Source organism: Pipistrellus kuhlii, unplaced genomic scaffold (genome assembly GCF_014108245.1).
Source record: "Pipistrellus kuhlii isolate mPipKuh1 unplaced genomic scaffold, mPipKuh1.p scaffold_m20_p_4, whole genome shotgun sequence".
Classification (NCBI taxonomy): Eukaryota; Metazoa; Chordata; class Mammalia; order Chiroptera; family Vespertilionidae; genus Pipistrellus; species Pipistrellus kuhlii.
Window position 1 is genome coordinate 38285960 of NW_023425540.1, and position 17683 is coordinate 38303642.

The following is a 17683-nucleotide window of genomic DNA, read 5'->3' on the forward strand; positions in this document are numbered from 1 at the left end:
AGGACGCCCTTATGGTGCCCCTAGTGGTATCTCTGTGAGGCTGATCCATATCGGCCCAGGAGAGCCAACCCACTGACCCCCAAGCCTCTCTGCTGGTGCAGGCAGAGGGTCCTCTCTGTGCAAGTCCCAGGGTTGGCAGGATTTTTACTCATTTATGCTTATCTCTGCAGCATGTGCTGGAGTGAGGTCTGGGTACTACAACTGTTTCTTTTAAAAAACGATAAAGAAAAATGGCATGTACCATACTAGGTATATGGAAAAACCTTCATTCCATCTAGTAGAGGATCTGGGTTTTATTTTTAAATGTATTATTGTTATTTTCCAGGCCACAATTTAAGGACTCTTTCTCTGTTGCAAATTTAAGGAAAATTGCTGAAGGGTCAGTCACTAAGGAAATGAGGAAACCGGATCAGATTTCTTCTATTTTTTGGACCAATTAGCCTTGGTCCTTAGTGCTTTTATGAAGTTTGCATAGTTGTAGTAAGAAGAAGAAGAAGAAAAAAAAGTGCATCAGCAGGGGAGAAATCTCTCCTGACTCACTGATATATTTTTAAAAGATCCCAGCCTGACACATTCTATTCAGATGAAGTGCTCTGTTTCCTAGTAACCACACCTCAATCTTCACAGCAACTTGACAGCAGTGGCTGGTGGGGTACGGTTTCTGTGCTGCGCTAATACTCCATAGCTGTTGAAGAATTCCAGTGCTCAAGAGCTAAGCTTGTGTTTAACTCCTCAGCTGAGAAACCCAGAACACGAATGTTCTTATCTTCCATGTTTTTTCACTTACATCTTCAACCAGGGTTAATATTGCCCATGGCTGATGGTTTATTTCTCCCTGCACTCTTGGGTCTAACTGTATTAGTGGCCCTCAGCTAATATAATTCTGAAGACATTTTTGGTTGTCAAAACAGGGGCAAGGCGCTATTAGCATCTAGTGAATAGAAGCCAGAGATCTTACTGAGTATCTTCAGCCCTCAGGAGAGCCCTCCATAACAAAGAATTTATGTACCTGAAAATGTCAATAGTGCCACTGTTGAGGAACTCCCAGGACCACACATAATTGATTTGCCCATGTTTTGGTTTGAAATAGGCACTAATAAGGCTCTGGTAGCTCGCCGTGATCGTATAGTGGTTAGTACTCTGTGTTGTGAAATAGGCACTAAGCTATGAACCAGCCCTGTTATACCATAGTTGATTTATTTTGGTTCTTTGGATTTGGCACCCTTTTGCCCTCAGTTTTTTGTAATAGTGGAGAATTTAGTAATTTCCGAGTTCTGATGGGTTCTGTAATGCTGTTACCCACAACTAGGTAGACATGTCCTACTTTGAAGTAAATGGACAAATTTATGCAGGTGGCCCACATGTAGATAGTATTTTGGTTGGGGAGGGATGGATCGGAAAGAAGGAAGATACTCACTATTTTGAAACCTTGTACCTCTATTAAAACTTTTTAATTGGTTGATGAGAGAGAGAGAGAGAGAGAGAGAGAGAGAGAGAGAGAGAGAGAGAGAGAGATTGTTCCACTTATTTATACATTCATTGGTCACTTACTATATGTGCCCTGACCAGGGATTGAACCCACAACCTAGCATATCAGGATGATGCTCTAACCAACTGAACTTCCTGACCATGGCCTTGAAACCTTATACTTTCAAATGGAACACTTTTTTTTCTAGTGCTGGTTGTAAGGTCAAGCACATGTCTTAGGTACTCAATAACTCATGTTACCTCAGTTATTAATAACAAGTATACAACCCAGCCAATGTGGCTCAGTGGTTGAGCATTGACCTATGGATCAGGAGGTCACGGTTGGATTCCCAGTTAGGGCACATTCCTGGGTTGCGGTCTCAATCCCCATTGGGGGGCATGCAGGAGGCAGCCAATCAGTGATTCTCTGTCATCATTGGTGTTTCTGTCTCTCTCCCTTCCTCTCTGAAATCAATACACACACACACACACACACACACACACACACACACACATACACACATACACACATACATACATATAAACAAGTATACATGCAAACCATCATTAACTCATTATCAGGACTATCTAAAGCCCTGAGAAAGATAGGATGATGGGTAATTTCCAATATGCTTGGAGGTTAGAGTAGTATTTTGGAACCATCTGTATTATACTAACATATATGCCACTGGGTCTTATGATTTTAAAGATTACAGACTTTTGTGAAGGTGCCCTAAAGCACACCAAGATATACCATATGATTTCCCACTTCCCTCCTTTTGTACATATTGTTCTTTTTTGACTGAATTCTTCCCAAACACCTGGTCTTCCTGGAAAACTCATTTTTATCTTGCAAAACCTTACATCAGCCTTTTCTACTCTGTCATTATATTTCAGACCCCTCTTTTCACATGTGTTTCCACAGCCTGCTCCAATCCACTCAAAGTTTAAAAATTTCCTTCTCTGTAAATCTGCATATGAGGCTGGGAAATGTAAGCTGAGAAAGGAGAGAGATAAGCTTGGTGACAGCTAGTCATCTCTAACTGAGAGCAAAGAAACAACTCTGTACACCAGACAGAAAATGGAATCTACTGGAAGAATTTTAAAGAGCTCACAGAATGAATGGCAGACCAGGGAACTGAACAGGAACCAGGGGAGTGCTGTGGGGCCCAGAGAACAAGGAGTGATCCGGCCTGAGTGCCATGGATTTTTCAGCCTTCCAGTTATGTCTACTTAAGATTCAAATTCCTGATTGGGGTAGGGCAGTGGGGTAGATGGGTCTCAATCAGCTGAGTCTGAGTAGCTGCCCATATCTGAGCTTCTAGAAGATGGCAGGGCTGACCGTCCAATGGCTCTTTATCTCATTCAGATTAAAATCCAAACCCTCCCTATGGCCCATCAGTCCAGGTGAACTGGCTCTCATTTACCCTTCTCATCTCTCTTTCCCTCACTCTATTACAGCACTATCTCATCTTTGCTGTTTGTGTTTGCCAAGCAGACTCATCTCGGTGATTTTAATACTGTTGTTCGCTCTGCTCTTCCTCTTAATATTTGCATGCTCACTCCTTCACTCCTTTCAGATCTCTGCTCAAAATCTCTTTGAGAGATCTTCCTCGACCACCCTACATAATATAGTACCAAAACTCATAACCATCACCCTCTATTCCACTTACTCTGTTTTATTTTCTTCATAGAACTTACCGCCACCTAACATTTGATCATTTGCTTTGTTTTTTTCTGTCTTCCCTCTACTAGAATTTAAGCAGCATGGGAGACTGTTATATTTCCATGATGAAAACCAGACACTGGGTGAATGACAGAGCAAGCACTAGAATCTAGGTCTCCTTCCTCCTGTTAGCAGATGGCAGCAGAAGCAACCTTAGAACTAGCATTGCCCTAGGACCGAGGCTAAAGTAACATAAGGCATTTAAGAATATCACTTTATTTTTCTTTTTTGCACCATCTGACTCAAATAGTCAACCCTTATTCTTTGTAGCTTATAGACATTTTTGCCATGGATATAATATTATCACTGACCATGGGTATTGCTTTAAAATTGGTTTCTGTTGATTATGAAGCTTCATGTCAACCACTGTGGTTCTGGAGTTCTGAAAGCTTGTGCAAACCAAGGTGTGAACTTGCCTGAGTGCTTGTGAAGGAGACTTATGTGATTAGACCATTGCTGAGTTCTGACAGGTGAATTCTTCTTAGTCTGATGGGTCCGCATATCACTTTATGGTAGATACTAGCAAGCATGTAGGTTAGCTATCATATCTGCTCTTGCTGTCAGGTGATGTTCTTTTGGCTCTACCAACTGCAGTATATGTGATCCTTTATTTATTTTGTAAAATGACAAGTAGAATTGCCACACAGCACCCTCTTTTTCCTCCCTAAGTTCTGAAGCAATTGATAGATAAATCAAAGGCATGGCAGATACAGATCAAAATGTCAACTTTTTTACTGATAAAGCTAATGATATCAGAAAATGTGGCTTAGGTACAAAACAACAAAGTACTTTCTAATACCAAATTTCAGAAATAGCCAGATTTTTTGAAAAAATCCTCACTGGAGGATATATTTTTAATTGACATTAAAGAGAGGAAGAGAGAGAGAGAGAGAGAGAGAGAGAGAGAGAGAGAGAGAGAGAGAGAGAGAGAGAGAAATATCAGTTTGGTTGCCTCCTGTCCAGTATGTGCCCTAACAGGGAATCAAACCTGCCACCTTTTAATGTACTGGATGATGCTCCAACCAACTGAGCCACAGTGACCAGAGCAGAAATAGCCAAATTTATATCCCAAGTCACAGGCTCTGAAAACCTTTTTACATGAGGACCTGCCTTGTATACTTTATAGCACCAGGAACAGAGTAAAATGGGGAAGAGTGATAGAGGGAAGGTAGGCCAGGAAGGAGTGTTATAACACATGTTCTTCTACATGGAAAGAAGCAATGGAATGAGAAATTAGTGTCTCAAGTAATAATTTAAAATAGATTAATATCATGTATTTTGAGATTTTATAGATAAAAAGAACTCCTTTTAAAAAGCTAAAAAAGATATGTATCTTTATCTTGCACCCTTGTATAAAAGAAGCAGGAAAATGTTCACATTCAAGCTAGTCTGGGAGAACGTTGGTTGTGTCTAGCGATGCTCTTGCACAGATGAGGGCTTAGGCAAGGTCCCGGTTTGCTTTACTGTGGAGCTGCCTTTAGTGGCAGCATGCAAACACACCCTAGATTTCCAATGAATAAAGTAAGAAAAAAGTAATTTATAGTTCTACCACAAATCTGTAGCTCAGATCAAAACGGTTAATTTGAAATTAATTTTAAGATCTCTTAGAAAATTTATACCACATGCCTAGCATGCTGCCTAGTACATATTCAGAGTTCATTAAATACTTGTTCAGTGAATTAATCATGACTTTAGCTTCAATTTGAAATCAGTTGAAAACCAATGATGACTGAAAAAGTTTTGCAGTTTTGAACTTCTTCTAAAACAAAAATTCCATGCCTGTGAGCACTAATGAATGGAAACTAGAAATGTACAGAAAGAGTACAATAAGCTCTTAACTACTTTCCACTACACCTAATTGACAGGAATATCCCAAACTCCCAATTTTCTCTGTAAAACAGACTGATGCCCAAAGCAAACTAACCACTTCTGGTAGAAGGCTGCTAATAATACCCATTATTTTGAGTTTCATGTTTACTAAGGGCCAGTTGTGATTATTTTCATTCCATTTTATACTAGTTGTGCTAGTTATTATGACATGATCTATTTAAATATTACTGAAGCTGATGAAATATGTGTACAAAATTAAGAGTTGTTCCTCTGAAAACAAAGGTGAATGTATTGGGAAGACTTCATAAGACTTCATAAGAGCCCTTAAAAGAACTGCTAACCCACATGATCCCTGCTCACAGGTAATTTATGGCCTTGTAGTGTAGCTATGATATATGTAAAAACAAAACAAACACCTCTCATGTAGGGCATAAATGCCTTAGGAAGAGATTACATTGAGATTCCAGAAATTCAGGGGAAGACAATTACTTTGGCTTACAGCATCAGTGATGGCTACATTGAGAAGCTGATATGTGAGCTGGTCTCTGAAGCATGTCAAGTTCGGATAAATAGAGGTGATTTATTCCAAGTGAAGAGAAGAATGTAAGCAAAGACATGAGGGAGAAGGCCAGTGTTTGGCTGGAGCACATGGTTTATGATCATGGTATTGCACTTTAAAATTGGTTTGTTTACGAAGGGAAGAATGGAAAGTAAAACTAGAAAGATAACTGGGTTCCAACTAGTAGCAAGCCCTAACTTCTAGGCTTGTAAAATGTCTGGTCATTGTGAAAATAAGGTACTTATTCTTCTGATCCACAATGAATCTCTGTGGTCTTTAGTATATCTACAAAATAAGCACCTTATACTAGAGCATGATAATGTTGTGACATAATTTTTTCACTCATAGTTACATGGATATTTTGTCTTAATTCCCTAATGGTTTATGAGCACTGTTTAATCTAAGCTACTTCGCATTACTTTTGTTCAGCAATGCATATAATTAATTTTCTGCTAAAGACATAAGGATTCAATTCATTCTTGGTGAGATTTTAATTAGTGACTATGCTTTTAAGAATTCTTGCTTCTTTTTTTAAAGCCCTCACAAAATAGTAACAATTTGTATTATAAGATTACAAGTTTGCTTGGTGTTTTATGCATTAAAAACATGTTTTCAAAGTTTGCAATATAAGTAGGATCATAAGTGACTTTATTGCTGTGTTTTAACAATCTATAATAATGAAAGTGTAATATGCTAATTAGACCAGACGTCCTAACTTTCAGACAAAGCTGCATTGGGCGGGGGCCGTGACAGAGGCTGCGGCTGCGGCTGTGGCTGTGGCCGGCAGGGTCTGGGACCAAAGCCCTCGCACGAATTTCATGCATTGTACCTCTAACTGATATATAATGCACTTTAACAGATTTAGTTGGGAAAAATTCTACCCATGACCTTGTTTTGTTTGTTACACTTCTGGTTAGTGTACTGAGCTTGTTGGAGAGTAGAATAAAGCAACATGCAAATCTAAGCTATTGTTCATAATTATATTCCTATAAGGAACTTTAATGTCACTTTAGCTGTTAGCCATAGGTAGGTATAACCAGTTCCTAGAATATGTATCTTGAGCCTAATAGAAACAAAATGTAATAATTTAAAATTTTTATCTTTCAGAATAAAATTGAGGACCTTTTTACTTCTTTAGAAGTGCAGTGTGTTTTTGTGTTTGTTTTTTAAGTAAAAAAAAAAAAAATGAGAGTACCAATTCAAAACAAAGATGTGGTGAAATAAGGGAAGCTTTCATTTTGTTAGCTCCTCTTTGATGGCTAGTCATTTTCACTTTAAAAATTTCAATTTGGAGATCTATATTCTCTTTTTCTGTGATGAGTTTTCACTTTATGGCCCTGACTTCCCATGATATATTTCCTGGACAACAAATTTTAGAGTTAAAACAGAAATGTATTACATAGGGGTATGATAGAGGTGGGTACTTGGAAATAAAGTGAGCTAGGAATCAGAGAACTAAGGATTTTAAACTTTGTTTTTTCCCCACAGGTAGAAGGAATTTGCTGAGATTTTTTGAGCAGGGAGTGACATGATGAAAAGTTTCAGTAAAGCTGGTGGAAGATGGGCAAGATGAGTTGAGGGTGGGGGCAGATAAGAGGCACATATAATACCAGCTGAACAGTTAGGAATGTGTTGTAAAAATCTAGAGGTGATGTAGTTAAAAAAACAACAACAATACGAGGTCAGGGTGGCTTAGTAACAGAGAGGGCACAGGTGCAAGAGCCATTATGAAGGGCCAGGTGACTAGAGAGGAAGCCTGAGTGAAAGGTCAAGGTAGGGAGGGTAAATCTGATAAGGGAGGTGATGAATTTAACTTTAGTTTTTTTAAGTATATATTTTTTATTGATTTCAGAGAGGAAGGAAGAGGGAAAGAGGGAGGGAGGGAGGGAGGGAGAGAAGGAGGGAGGGAGGGAGAGAGAGAGAGAGAGAGAGAGAGAGAGAGAGAGAGAGAGAGAGAGAGAGAGAGAGAGAGACTCAATGATGAGAGAATCACTAATTGGCTGCCTCCTGCACATGCTTACTAGGGATTGGGCCCACAATCTGGGCATGTGCCCTGACCCGGAATCGAACTGTGATCTCCTGGTTCATAGGTTGATGCTGAGCCACATAGGTCAGGCTAGCTTTTTTGTTGTTGTTTGTTTGTTTGAGGATATGGATTCATTTTGGTCTAGGACAGGAGCCCTCAAACTTTTTAAAGTGGGGGCCAGATCACGGTCCCTCAGAGAGCTGGAGGGCCGGACTATATGAACTACTAATTCCTACTGTAACACCTCAGCTGCGCTCACTGCCCAAAAAACCTGGCGGGCCGGATCAGACTCCTCTGCGGACCGCATGTGGCCCACGGGCCGTAGTTTGAAGACGCCTGGCTAGGATGTGTTGTTATATTTGACAATTTTTAAACTTAATTTTGTATACTTCTCTATTTTTTATATGGATGGTAAATTTATCTCTATATTTTAACTTCACATTAATACTTTAGCTGGTAAGTGTATATTTACTTACTGTAATAAGTAAGTAATAGAATGTTTTAATTATAATTACTAACAAGTAATTAATATAATGTAATTGTTAATATATATATTTTTTACTGTAGGTTATCAGACCAGGATGAAGAAGGCAAGACCAAGCAGAAGTGTATTATATCTGACCCCTCCTTTTCCATGGTGACAGTGCAACGGGAAGATAGTGGAATAACCTGGGAAACAAATTCGAGTATGTCTTCCACTCCTTGGGCTTCGGAAGAAAGTCAGACGTCTGGTATAGGTAGTCCGGAAGGGTCAGCTATAAACTCTACTGCAGGGAATGTTTCCTTTATTGTGGATGAAGTTAAAAAGGCCCGGAAGAGAAAATCTAAGTCAAAGCATGGCTCACCATCCTTGCGTCGGAAAGGCAACAAAAAAAGAAATTCTTCGGAAACGCAAGATGTTCCAGCAAACAAAAAAGATAATTCTTTAATTTCAGAAAGCCAGGTACTAAATACCCAGAATGAGAAGTTATCTATTGGCAGTTATGATAAAATGAGAAAAAAGAAGACCACCTCCAATACACCTCCTATTACTGGAGCAATATACAAAGAACATAAGCCATTAGTGTTACGGCCAGTCTATATAGGAACAGTACAATATAAAATTAAGATGTTTAATTCAGTTAAAGAAGAATTAATCCCCCTACAATTTTATGGGACATTGCCAAAGGGTTATGTAATTAAAGAAATACATTATAGGAAGGGGAAAGATGCATCCCTTAGTCTAGAGCCAGATATGGCCAATCGTGATTCTAATATAGTTTCTAAAACAGGCAAATTAGTAGGCCAAAGTGTAGAAGATGATAAAGGAAAAGAGCTTACTTCACCCTGGAGAGGTGCACTCTCCAAAGGATCGAAGTCCCATACCTCCTTATTCAGTCGAGAAGACCAAAAGAAAATCTACCCAGATTCTCCTCTGAAGGCTGCTTCTGCCACCAAGCACACAGTTTCCTCTTACAGAAGTGAGGACACAGCAAAGGAAACACAGCGCAGCCCTCCACAGTCAGTGCCACCACAGCCAGGTGTTGAAGCAAAACCCTATGAAATGGAGCCTTCCTCTCTTATGCCTGATACATCTGAAACAACAAAGGAAGAATTCGAGCCTGATTTACAAGAAATTGTACCTTCAGAGCCTGAATCTTTAGTCTCACCACCTTTCATGGATGAGGTAAAGAAGGAAAATGTGTATTCTACTGATCATTCCATTTCACCGGAGGCAGAGGAGGATTCTCTGGAAACAGGTTCATTAGGTCTGGCAGCATCGATCCAGGAAGACATTGGCCCAGAGAGAGAAGAATTAGATCTGGCTTCACTAGAAAGGGCAGAACCAGGTTCTGAACAACTGACCCCTCCTCAGCTCGATGCCAAAGGAGAGAAAGAAGAAAACGTGCCTGAGCCACCCATTTCTCTTTCTGAACCCTTAGTGTCAGAGAAAGAAGAAATAGAGACTTCTGTACCAATAGCTGCTACCCCTGAACCTGAAGATTCTCATTTAGAGGAAGAAGAGATCATAGAACTTGATTATCCAGAAAGTCCGTCTGTTTCTGAGAAGCTTTTCCCAGTCCTCGAGGCCCCTGAAGTGGAGCAGAAAGAAGAGGAGCCCATTCTGCCATCACTGACAGCATCAACACCCGAACCCATTGCTTTGTCTGAGGAAGAAATAGAAGAAAACGAGTCTGTTTCTACTGATTCTGCTTTCGTATCAGAGTACTCAGTCCCACAGGATATGAACCATGAACTAGAAAAGCAAGAAGTTGAGCCAGTTTCTCAATCCATGGTAAAAGCTACATCTGAACATGCAGTTTTGTCAGAGGAGGAGAATGAGGAAGTTGAGCCTTCTTCGGCCTCTGCATCTGAACACTCTCTCTCACCATCTATAATGGAGAAGACTTCTGAATGCCAATCCGAGGCCGCAGGAAGTGGGCATTACACACCAGATTCCACATCTGCTTCTGACTATTCAATTCCATCACAGGCAACAAAAGAGTCACTGAAGAACATTGACCATAAGTCCCCATTAAAGTCAAAAGGTGTTTCTGAGCACGTGGTTTTGTCAGAGGAAGAGAAGGAAGACACTGGGCTGTATTCCCCAGATGTGGCCTCTGTGGATGAACACTCTCTCTCCCCAGGTACAGCTGAGAAGACTTCTGAATACCAAGCCCCACCACTTTCAGTCACTCCTTCTGAACCTGTGGTCCTATCAGAAGAGGAGCTAGGAAGTGAGCGTTTCACACCAGATTCAACATTGAATTCCCAATATATAGTGCCACCAAATGTCACACAGGAAATTCCAAAGAAAATAACTGATGATGAATCGCTCTTAATATCAAAAGATGTTTCTGAGCACATGATTGTGTCAGAAGAAAAGAAGGAAGACACTGGGCTGTATTCCCCAGATGTGGCCTCTGTAGCTGAACACTCTCTCCCCCCAAGCACAGCTGAGATGACTTCTGAACACCAAGCCCTGCCACTTTCAGCCACCCCATCTGAACACATGATTCCATCAGAAGAGGAGACAGTAGAAATGGAGCGGTACACACCCTCTTCCACCGCTGTTTCTGAGTTTTCAGTACCACCACATGCAACACCTGAATCACAGGAGGAAGAAATTGTCCACAGATCCCCTTTAAATCTAAAAGGTGTCTCTTCACCCACCAACTATTCAGAAGAAGAGCAGGAAGATGTTGAACCTTTCTCTCCAGACTCTGCATTTGTGTCAGAGTTCTCATTCCCACCCTATGCAACTCAGGAAACAGAGAGAAGAGAATTGGAGTGTGAATCTCCAATATGTTTAACATCACCATCAGAACACACTATTTTGTCCGATGAAGACACTGAAGAAGCTGACCTTTTTTCTCCAGACTCAGCATCACAAGTTTCAGTCCCACCATATAGAATCACAGAGACAAAGAAAAATGAAATGGAGCCTGATTCACAGATAACTGTGGTATCTGCTTCAGGATATTCCAGCTTTACAGAAGCAGATGAGGAAGAAATTGAATCAACAGCTGCTACACCAGTACCTGAGGATCTCAGTTCATCACAGAAGCAACAAGCTGAACCCTCCCCTCCGATGTCTGCATCTGGAGAGCTGAGTCTGCCAAATGAAGCAGAAAAAGCAGCTGCTCAAACATTCTCAACATCTGTATCTGAATTTCTTACTTCAGCATGGAAACAGGTAACTCAACCATTTTTAAAACCTGAGTCTGAAGATTCGATTCCACCACATTTAACCAGTGAATCAGAGAAGGGAGAAATTAAGATTAGTTCATCAGTAGCTGTAACACCTGTTTCTGAACCTGCAGAATCACCCGTAGTAAAGAAAGAAACCAAACCTATTTCACCTTCATCACAGTATCCAGTTTCACCTGATTCAGTCCATGCACTTAAGAAAGAACAAGAACCCAAAGCATTGCTCACTCCAAAAGCTGCAAATGAACAGATGGCTTTGTTTAAAGTTAAAAGTAAGGAAGAAATTTTGCCTGATTCTCAAGAAGCTGCAGCACATGCATCGCAGGATCAAGAAATGGAACCTCAGCCTCCAAATGTTCCAGGGTCTGGAATGAAATTTTCCATTCTGTCTGATTTGGTAGATGAGCCAAAGAAGGATGTCAAATTCAATTTAGCTCCAACTGTGACATCTGAACTAGAACAGAAAATATTGCCAGAGAATGAGCCTGAAGTAATAAAACAATATTCACCTCTAAAGGAACCACCTTTATCTGGGCCTGAGAGGTTATCAGCAGTGAAAACGGAAGTGAAACACGATTCCAAAATAATTGATGTACCTAGAGAGCTGCGTTCAGCTTCACCAGGAGTGGAAAAGGAAGTTGAACATGGACCATCTGCACCAGAATTTTCAGAAGAAATAAAGAAAGAAATTGAACCCAGTTCTTTAGTAACCACAGCCTCTCTAGCTAAGCATGATTCAAATTTAACCAAATTAGCAAAAGAAGAAATTCCAACAGAGTTATCTCATACTACCCCTATAGAACATCCAGTCTTAACTGTAGGAAAGAGTGAATTAAAAAGTGGTTTGCCACCATTGGTAACATCTGTGGATGAGCAATTACTCCTTGAAGATAAAGGAAAGATAGAAGTTAAAGCTAGCTCTTCTATAGAAACTGCTGCATCCAAACATCCAACTTGGTCAGAAGCAGAGAAGGAAATTAAACTGGATTCACTTCCAAGCATATCCTCTATATCACAGCATTCTATTTTGCCAAAGGTAGAAACTGAAGAAGTTAAACCTGGGTTGCCAATAACCAAAGCACTGTCTTCTCAGCAAGCAGATGTATCTAAGGATGCAAGAGTGGAAAGCAAACAAGGTCTTCCACTTCCTACAGTCCATGACTCGGAACATTTGGCTTTACCACAGAAAAAGAATTCTGTGTCTGCCTCAGAGGTGTCAGGGCTTTCAATCAACCTAGGTGGTGAGATAGAGAAAAGAGAAGCTGAACTTCCTTTCTCACAAAACGTGTCACCTGCACCCAAACATGAAGTTCCAAAAGGCAAAACTGAGAAAATGGCAAGTTCTTCTCCTGAGTTGGAAACTTTAGTGCCAGAAGATTTAGCTCCAACATTGCCAACCGTCAGTGATAAGAGCAAACAGGCAACGGAGACATCTTTTATAGCTCAGGGAGGTTTCCTGTCAGAAAAACAGGGTCTTACTCTGGCAGAGCTCTCTTTGGAACCTATGGAGAAACAAATATCAGAATTGCCAAATGCTGCTGGTTTAGGTAGGCAAAGTGGATCTATAAACTCAAAACAAATAAAATCTCCCACAACTGAAACAGGGGGTTCTGTCTTAGGAAAAGGCCTTGCTGAGCTTAGGAGCAGAGGAGAAGAAGAAGACAGGAAACTTCATGTGTCAATCACAGCGCCTGAAATTTCAGAGGTTTCATCATACCTTAAGGAGGAACCTCAGAATCAAGAAATTAAGTCTGTCTCTCCTGAGGTAGTCAGCTTAGGGTCAAAAGAAGCGCTTACCTCTTTGATTGAAGGAGACAGCCCTGAAGAACTTCAGCCATACACTTTTACTTTAGAAGGATTATCAAAAGAATTGAGCCATTCAGCTGACTTCAATAAGAGGGAGAAACAAGAAATAAGCTCATTACTGCCAACAGGAAATTTGGAAGCACAAGTGACAGGAGATACTGTAACTACACTAAAAGAAGAAACAGACCAAACAAATTCATTCCCTGTACCTCAGAGTATAACAAAACCATCAAAGATGGCTTCTTCTGAACGCCTTATGGAACAAGAGAAGCCCGAAAACACACTTCTGTCAGATCAGGCTGTTAAATTACCTGATGTAAGCACATCTTTTGTGGCTAAACAAGATTTGGGTATTAAACAGCTTGCTGTTATGAAAGAGAATTTGCCTTTGGAAGAATCAAAATCATTTTTGACAACCAAGGGTGCAGATGTTAAAGAAACACAAATGAGAGAGGCCCTTATTTCTCCAGAGGACAAAAACTGGATGCTGGAAAAGCCAGAAAGAGATCTGGCAAGTCATTGTGAAGAAAAAATTCTGGGACCTGTGCAGCTGGGTTCCTCTGGCAGCACTGGTCTGGACTCAGGGCAGCCCAAAGCTACTTTGTCGAATAAAGACCGTGCGTATGAAACCAGAAAGCCGATTCTGCCACATTCTACTGAAGAGTCGCACTTATCATTACAAGAACCATTAACTACTCATGTTATCCCCAGTGGTAATGTAGAGCTCTTATCAACTAAAACATCTTCTTCTGAAGAAATAAATCTGGTCCCCCAAACAAAACCTTTCTTTCCAACTGAAAATGTGGAGAGAAACAAAGCAGTGTTGGAAAAAGCAGACACAGAATTTTCCAGACCTTGCAAAGACAGCCAGGAAGAAGTCAAACTGCCTTCTGAAAGAATCCTCCAGAAACCAGTGTCTGGTCCATCCATGGAACAGGTCAAGTCAGAAACTATTCCCTCACGTGCCAAAGCAGCTCCTTTCCTGGCAGAAGATGCAGAACGTGTGGTGGGCAATAAAAAAGAAGCACTCAGGAGTGTATCTCCTTTACTTGGAGAGAAGCAATTAGAAGAATCAAAACTGGATCAGCCAAAAGTTGTAGATGATGCTAATGAGAGAGGGAAACCAACATCTGGAATGAAAATATCCACACAAATAAAAACCTCAATCCTAGAAAATAAAGAACCTCAACCTCCAGAATCACCTGAGGTGACACAAAAGCTGCCCGAGCAGCCAAAGGCAGTTAAACCAGGCCATTCTGAAGAAAAGAAAAAGAAAGGAATTTCATCTTTCACATCATGGATGTCCAATTTGTTTTCTAGATCAAGCACTCCAGATAATAAAGTTGCTGAAAAAGAAGATTTAGAAACTCAACCAAGTCCATCTATAGAAAAAGCTGCGACTGTTGTAGAGCCTAAAGGTACAGCTCCCGCTGACTTGAATGCAACTGAGAAACCAGCTGATCGACTGCCAAAATCAGTTTCATCTAGCTTCACAAGTGAAAATGTCATGAGGGAATCAGAGAAGCCAGAGTTAATAATTTTGCCAGAAAACTCTAAAGGCAGTTTAATTAATCTTGGTGAGGACAGACTAACGAAAGAGGTGCCAAAACCTACTTCCCTGAAAATTTCTGAAGAGGAAGTAAAACTCAGGTCTGTTAGCCCAACTGGGGAGAAAGATAATTTGGAAATCAGATCATATTCCTTGGCAGAAAAGAAGGTGTTGGCAGAGAAACAAGAAACTGTGACCCCATTAGAGTTAAGATATAATAATGAAATAGAAGAGACACCAATTACACATGGATCTCGCTATATTAAATTGGAGGAAATAAAAGCTGCTGCTGTGCTGCAGCAAGTCTGTCAAAATGAAGACTCCAAAGAAAGACACAAAATTGTTGAGGAAGAGAAAGGAAAAGAAAAGGAAAAGCAGCTACAAGCATTTTCAGAAGGAAAGAAGCAGCAGGAGATTCAGCCTTATTCTGTGAATATAGCCAAGACTATGCCTGAAAAATCAGATGACCCTTTAAGTCGTTCTTTGGGTAAAAGTACATTAACTGAAAAATTAGAAACCATGATCTCCGAGACTCAGCCAGAAATCAGGGAAACAAAGGTAGTAGGAACCCAGCTATTAGAAGAAAGTAAAGTGTTGGTGGAGAAAACCAAGATGTTCCTTCCAGTGGATCGTCCTTATCGTGATGAACTAGATGGCCACTCCTTTCCTAAGGAAGGAAATCTGGTATTGGAGAAATCAAGCAGGGATGTGGCAAGTCACAGTGAAAAAAAGGGACAGGTCACAGTGTCAGAGCTGTCAAAAGGTGGTTCAGTGGCTATCACAAAAGACAATATAAAACAAGGATCTCCATCTAAAGAATCAAAGAGCTTAGAAACACCGCCGTATTTGTTGCCATCTGTGAAACCACAAGCACTTGTTTCAGAGGCTTCTCCAGAAATTAGTACAGAGAAGAAACAAGAATTGTCTCCAGATAGGCATATAGTCTATAATATTCAAACATCTAAAGTGCAAACATCTGAAATGTCTGAACAATCTGTACTTGTTTCAAAGCACCACTTGGGAGGTGGAGGAGCTGCCCATGTAAATGAACCACACTCTCCAGCAAGCAGCAACTATGCTGAATTTATAAGAAATGCATCAACAACCAATGTCAATAAAATATCCAAGGAGCCTGAAGAAGAACTTACAACAACTAGTAAGCCAGCTGGACTTTCAGAAGATCAAAAGAGTGCCTTCAGTATCATTTCTGAAGGCTGTGAGATATTGAATGTCCATGCTCCTGCATTTATATCTTCAGTTGATCAGGAAGAAAGTGAACAAATACAAGATAAGTTAGAATATTTGGAAGAGAAGGCCTCACTTAAAACTCTACCCTTCCCTGGTGATAGTGAAGCAGTTGCTCGCCATAAAACATTAAAGAGTAAGTTAGATTCTGAGAAAAAAGTTACATCTTTGAAAGAAAATAAACAAAAGGAAACCTATGAAACAAAAGAAGAAATATCCACAGATTCAGAAACTGGTGATTTAGCCTTTAATCAGCCCACAATTCCCGGTGAAGAGGATTATTTTGAAAAATATACATTGATTGATTATAACATCTCCCCTGACACAGAAATACAGAAAGCTCCAGGGAAATTAAATGTTGAGGTGAAACTCTCAAAGGAAGTTATAGAAGAAGCTGTCTCTTTCCCAGAAAGTTCAGAGGAAGGTGCTCTTGAGCATGAATATGACTTGGTGAAGTTAGATGAAAGTTTTTACGGACTGGAAAAGGACTACAGCAAATCATCTTACTCAGAGACCCCAAAGTCTGTTATTATCCAAAAATCAGCTGACAAAGATGCTTCAAAGAGCACAAATAGAGATGTGGACTCCAAGTCACCTGGGATGCCCTTATTTGATGCAGAGGAAGGAGTTTTGTCACGAGCCCAAATATTTCCTACCACTGCTAAAGCCATTAATCCCGAACTTCTAGAGGAACCACCTGCACTTGCATTTTTATACAAGGATCTGTATGAAGAAGCAGTTGGAGAGAAAAAGAAGGAAGGGGAGACTGTTTCTGAAGGTGACAGTGTGAATTCTGAGGCATCATTTCCAAACAAAACTTCTGACACTGATGATGGAACAGGAATATATTTTGAGAAGTATACACTCAAAGATGACATTCTTCATGACACATCTGTAATAGAAAAGGACCAAGACCAAGGTCTGGAAGGAAAACCAGTTGGTAAGGATGATTCATACCAACTAATAGCAGCAGAAAGGGAAATTGGGGTGAGGTTTAGAACTATTTGGGGGGAAAGGAGTCTGAAAGAGGAACAGAAAGCTTCTTACGAGGAGGGAGAATTAGAAAGCCATGTGGAGACTCTTGACAATGTAGATACACAGAGGAAGGCTCCCATCGCTGAGGAAGTCAAAGTGGTTACCCAGAAGGTAAGCTATGCAGTTCCATTTGAAGATACTCCTAATGTTCTGGAAAGCATAGATGGAACAAGCACTCAGGGTAACGAAGCAGCAAATGCAAATCCAGAGGTCAATCTGAATGTCCCAGTACAAGTGTCCTTCCCAGAGGAAGAATTTGCGTCTGGTGCAACTTGTGTTCAAGAAACACTGCACGTAGAACCTCCAACAACGGTCCTACCTGAGCCAAGTGAAGATAGGCTCCGCAGAAGCCCTGTCCAGGATGAATATGAGTTTGCTGAATCTCTGAATTATGAGGTAGTTACTCAGGACACTTTATCAGAAGAATCCACGCCTGAAGATGTGTTATCTCAGGGAAAGGAATCCTTCGAACACATCAGTGGAAATGAATTTGTGAGTGAGGTGGAACAAAGTATGTCTTCTGAACAGAACGAGTTGGGCAGAGAGAGGATAGAAGACCAATTATCATCAGAGTTAGTAACTGAGAAGGAGCAAAAAGAACCGAAAAAGTCCCAGGATGACATGTATTGCTGTACTTGCAAAAGTCCAATTTCTGCTGTTGACAAGATATTTGGCACCCACAAAGACCATGAGGTATCAACGCTTGACACAGCTATAAGTGCTGTAAAGGTAAATAGATTTTAAAACATT

General features: G+C 40.5%; 1 protein-coding gene across 4 annotated transcripts in view; it reads left to right on the plus strand.

Moving 5' to 3' along the window:
- CMYA5 (cardiomyopathy associated 5) overlaps nt 1–17683 on the plus strand; it is an 83815-nt gene that overhangs the window by 19257 nt on the left and 46875 nt on the right. For 2 of the 4 annotated variants that reach the window (XR_006739763.1, XM_036409257.2), the window contains exon 2: nt 8176–17662. Coding sequence is in view for 3 of the 4 variants with exons in the window: in XM_036409257.2 (XP_036265150.1) it covers nt 8176–17662 (9487 nt within the window). In the remaining variant the exon portion in view is untranslated. The remainder of the gene's footprint in view (nt 1–8175; nt 17663–17683) is intronic. The other 2 variants (XM_036409259.2, XM_036409258.2) reach the window with 2 other exon arrangements.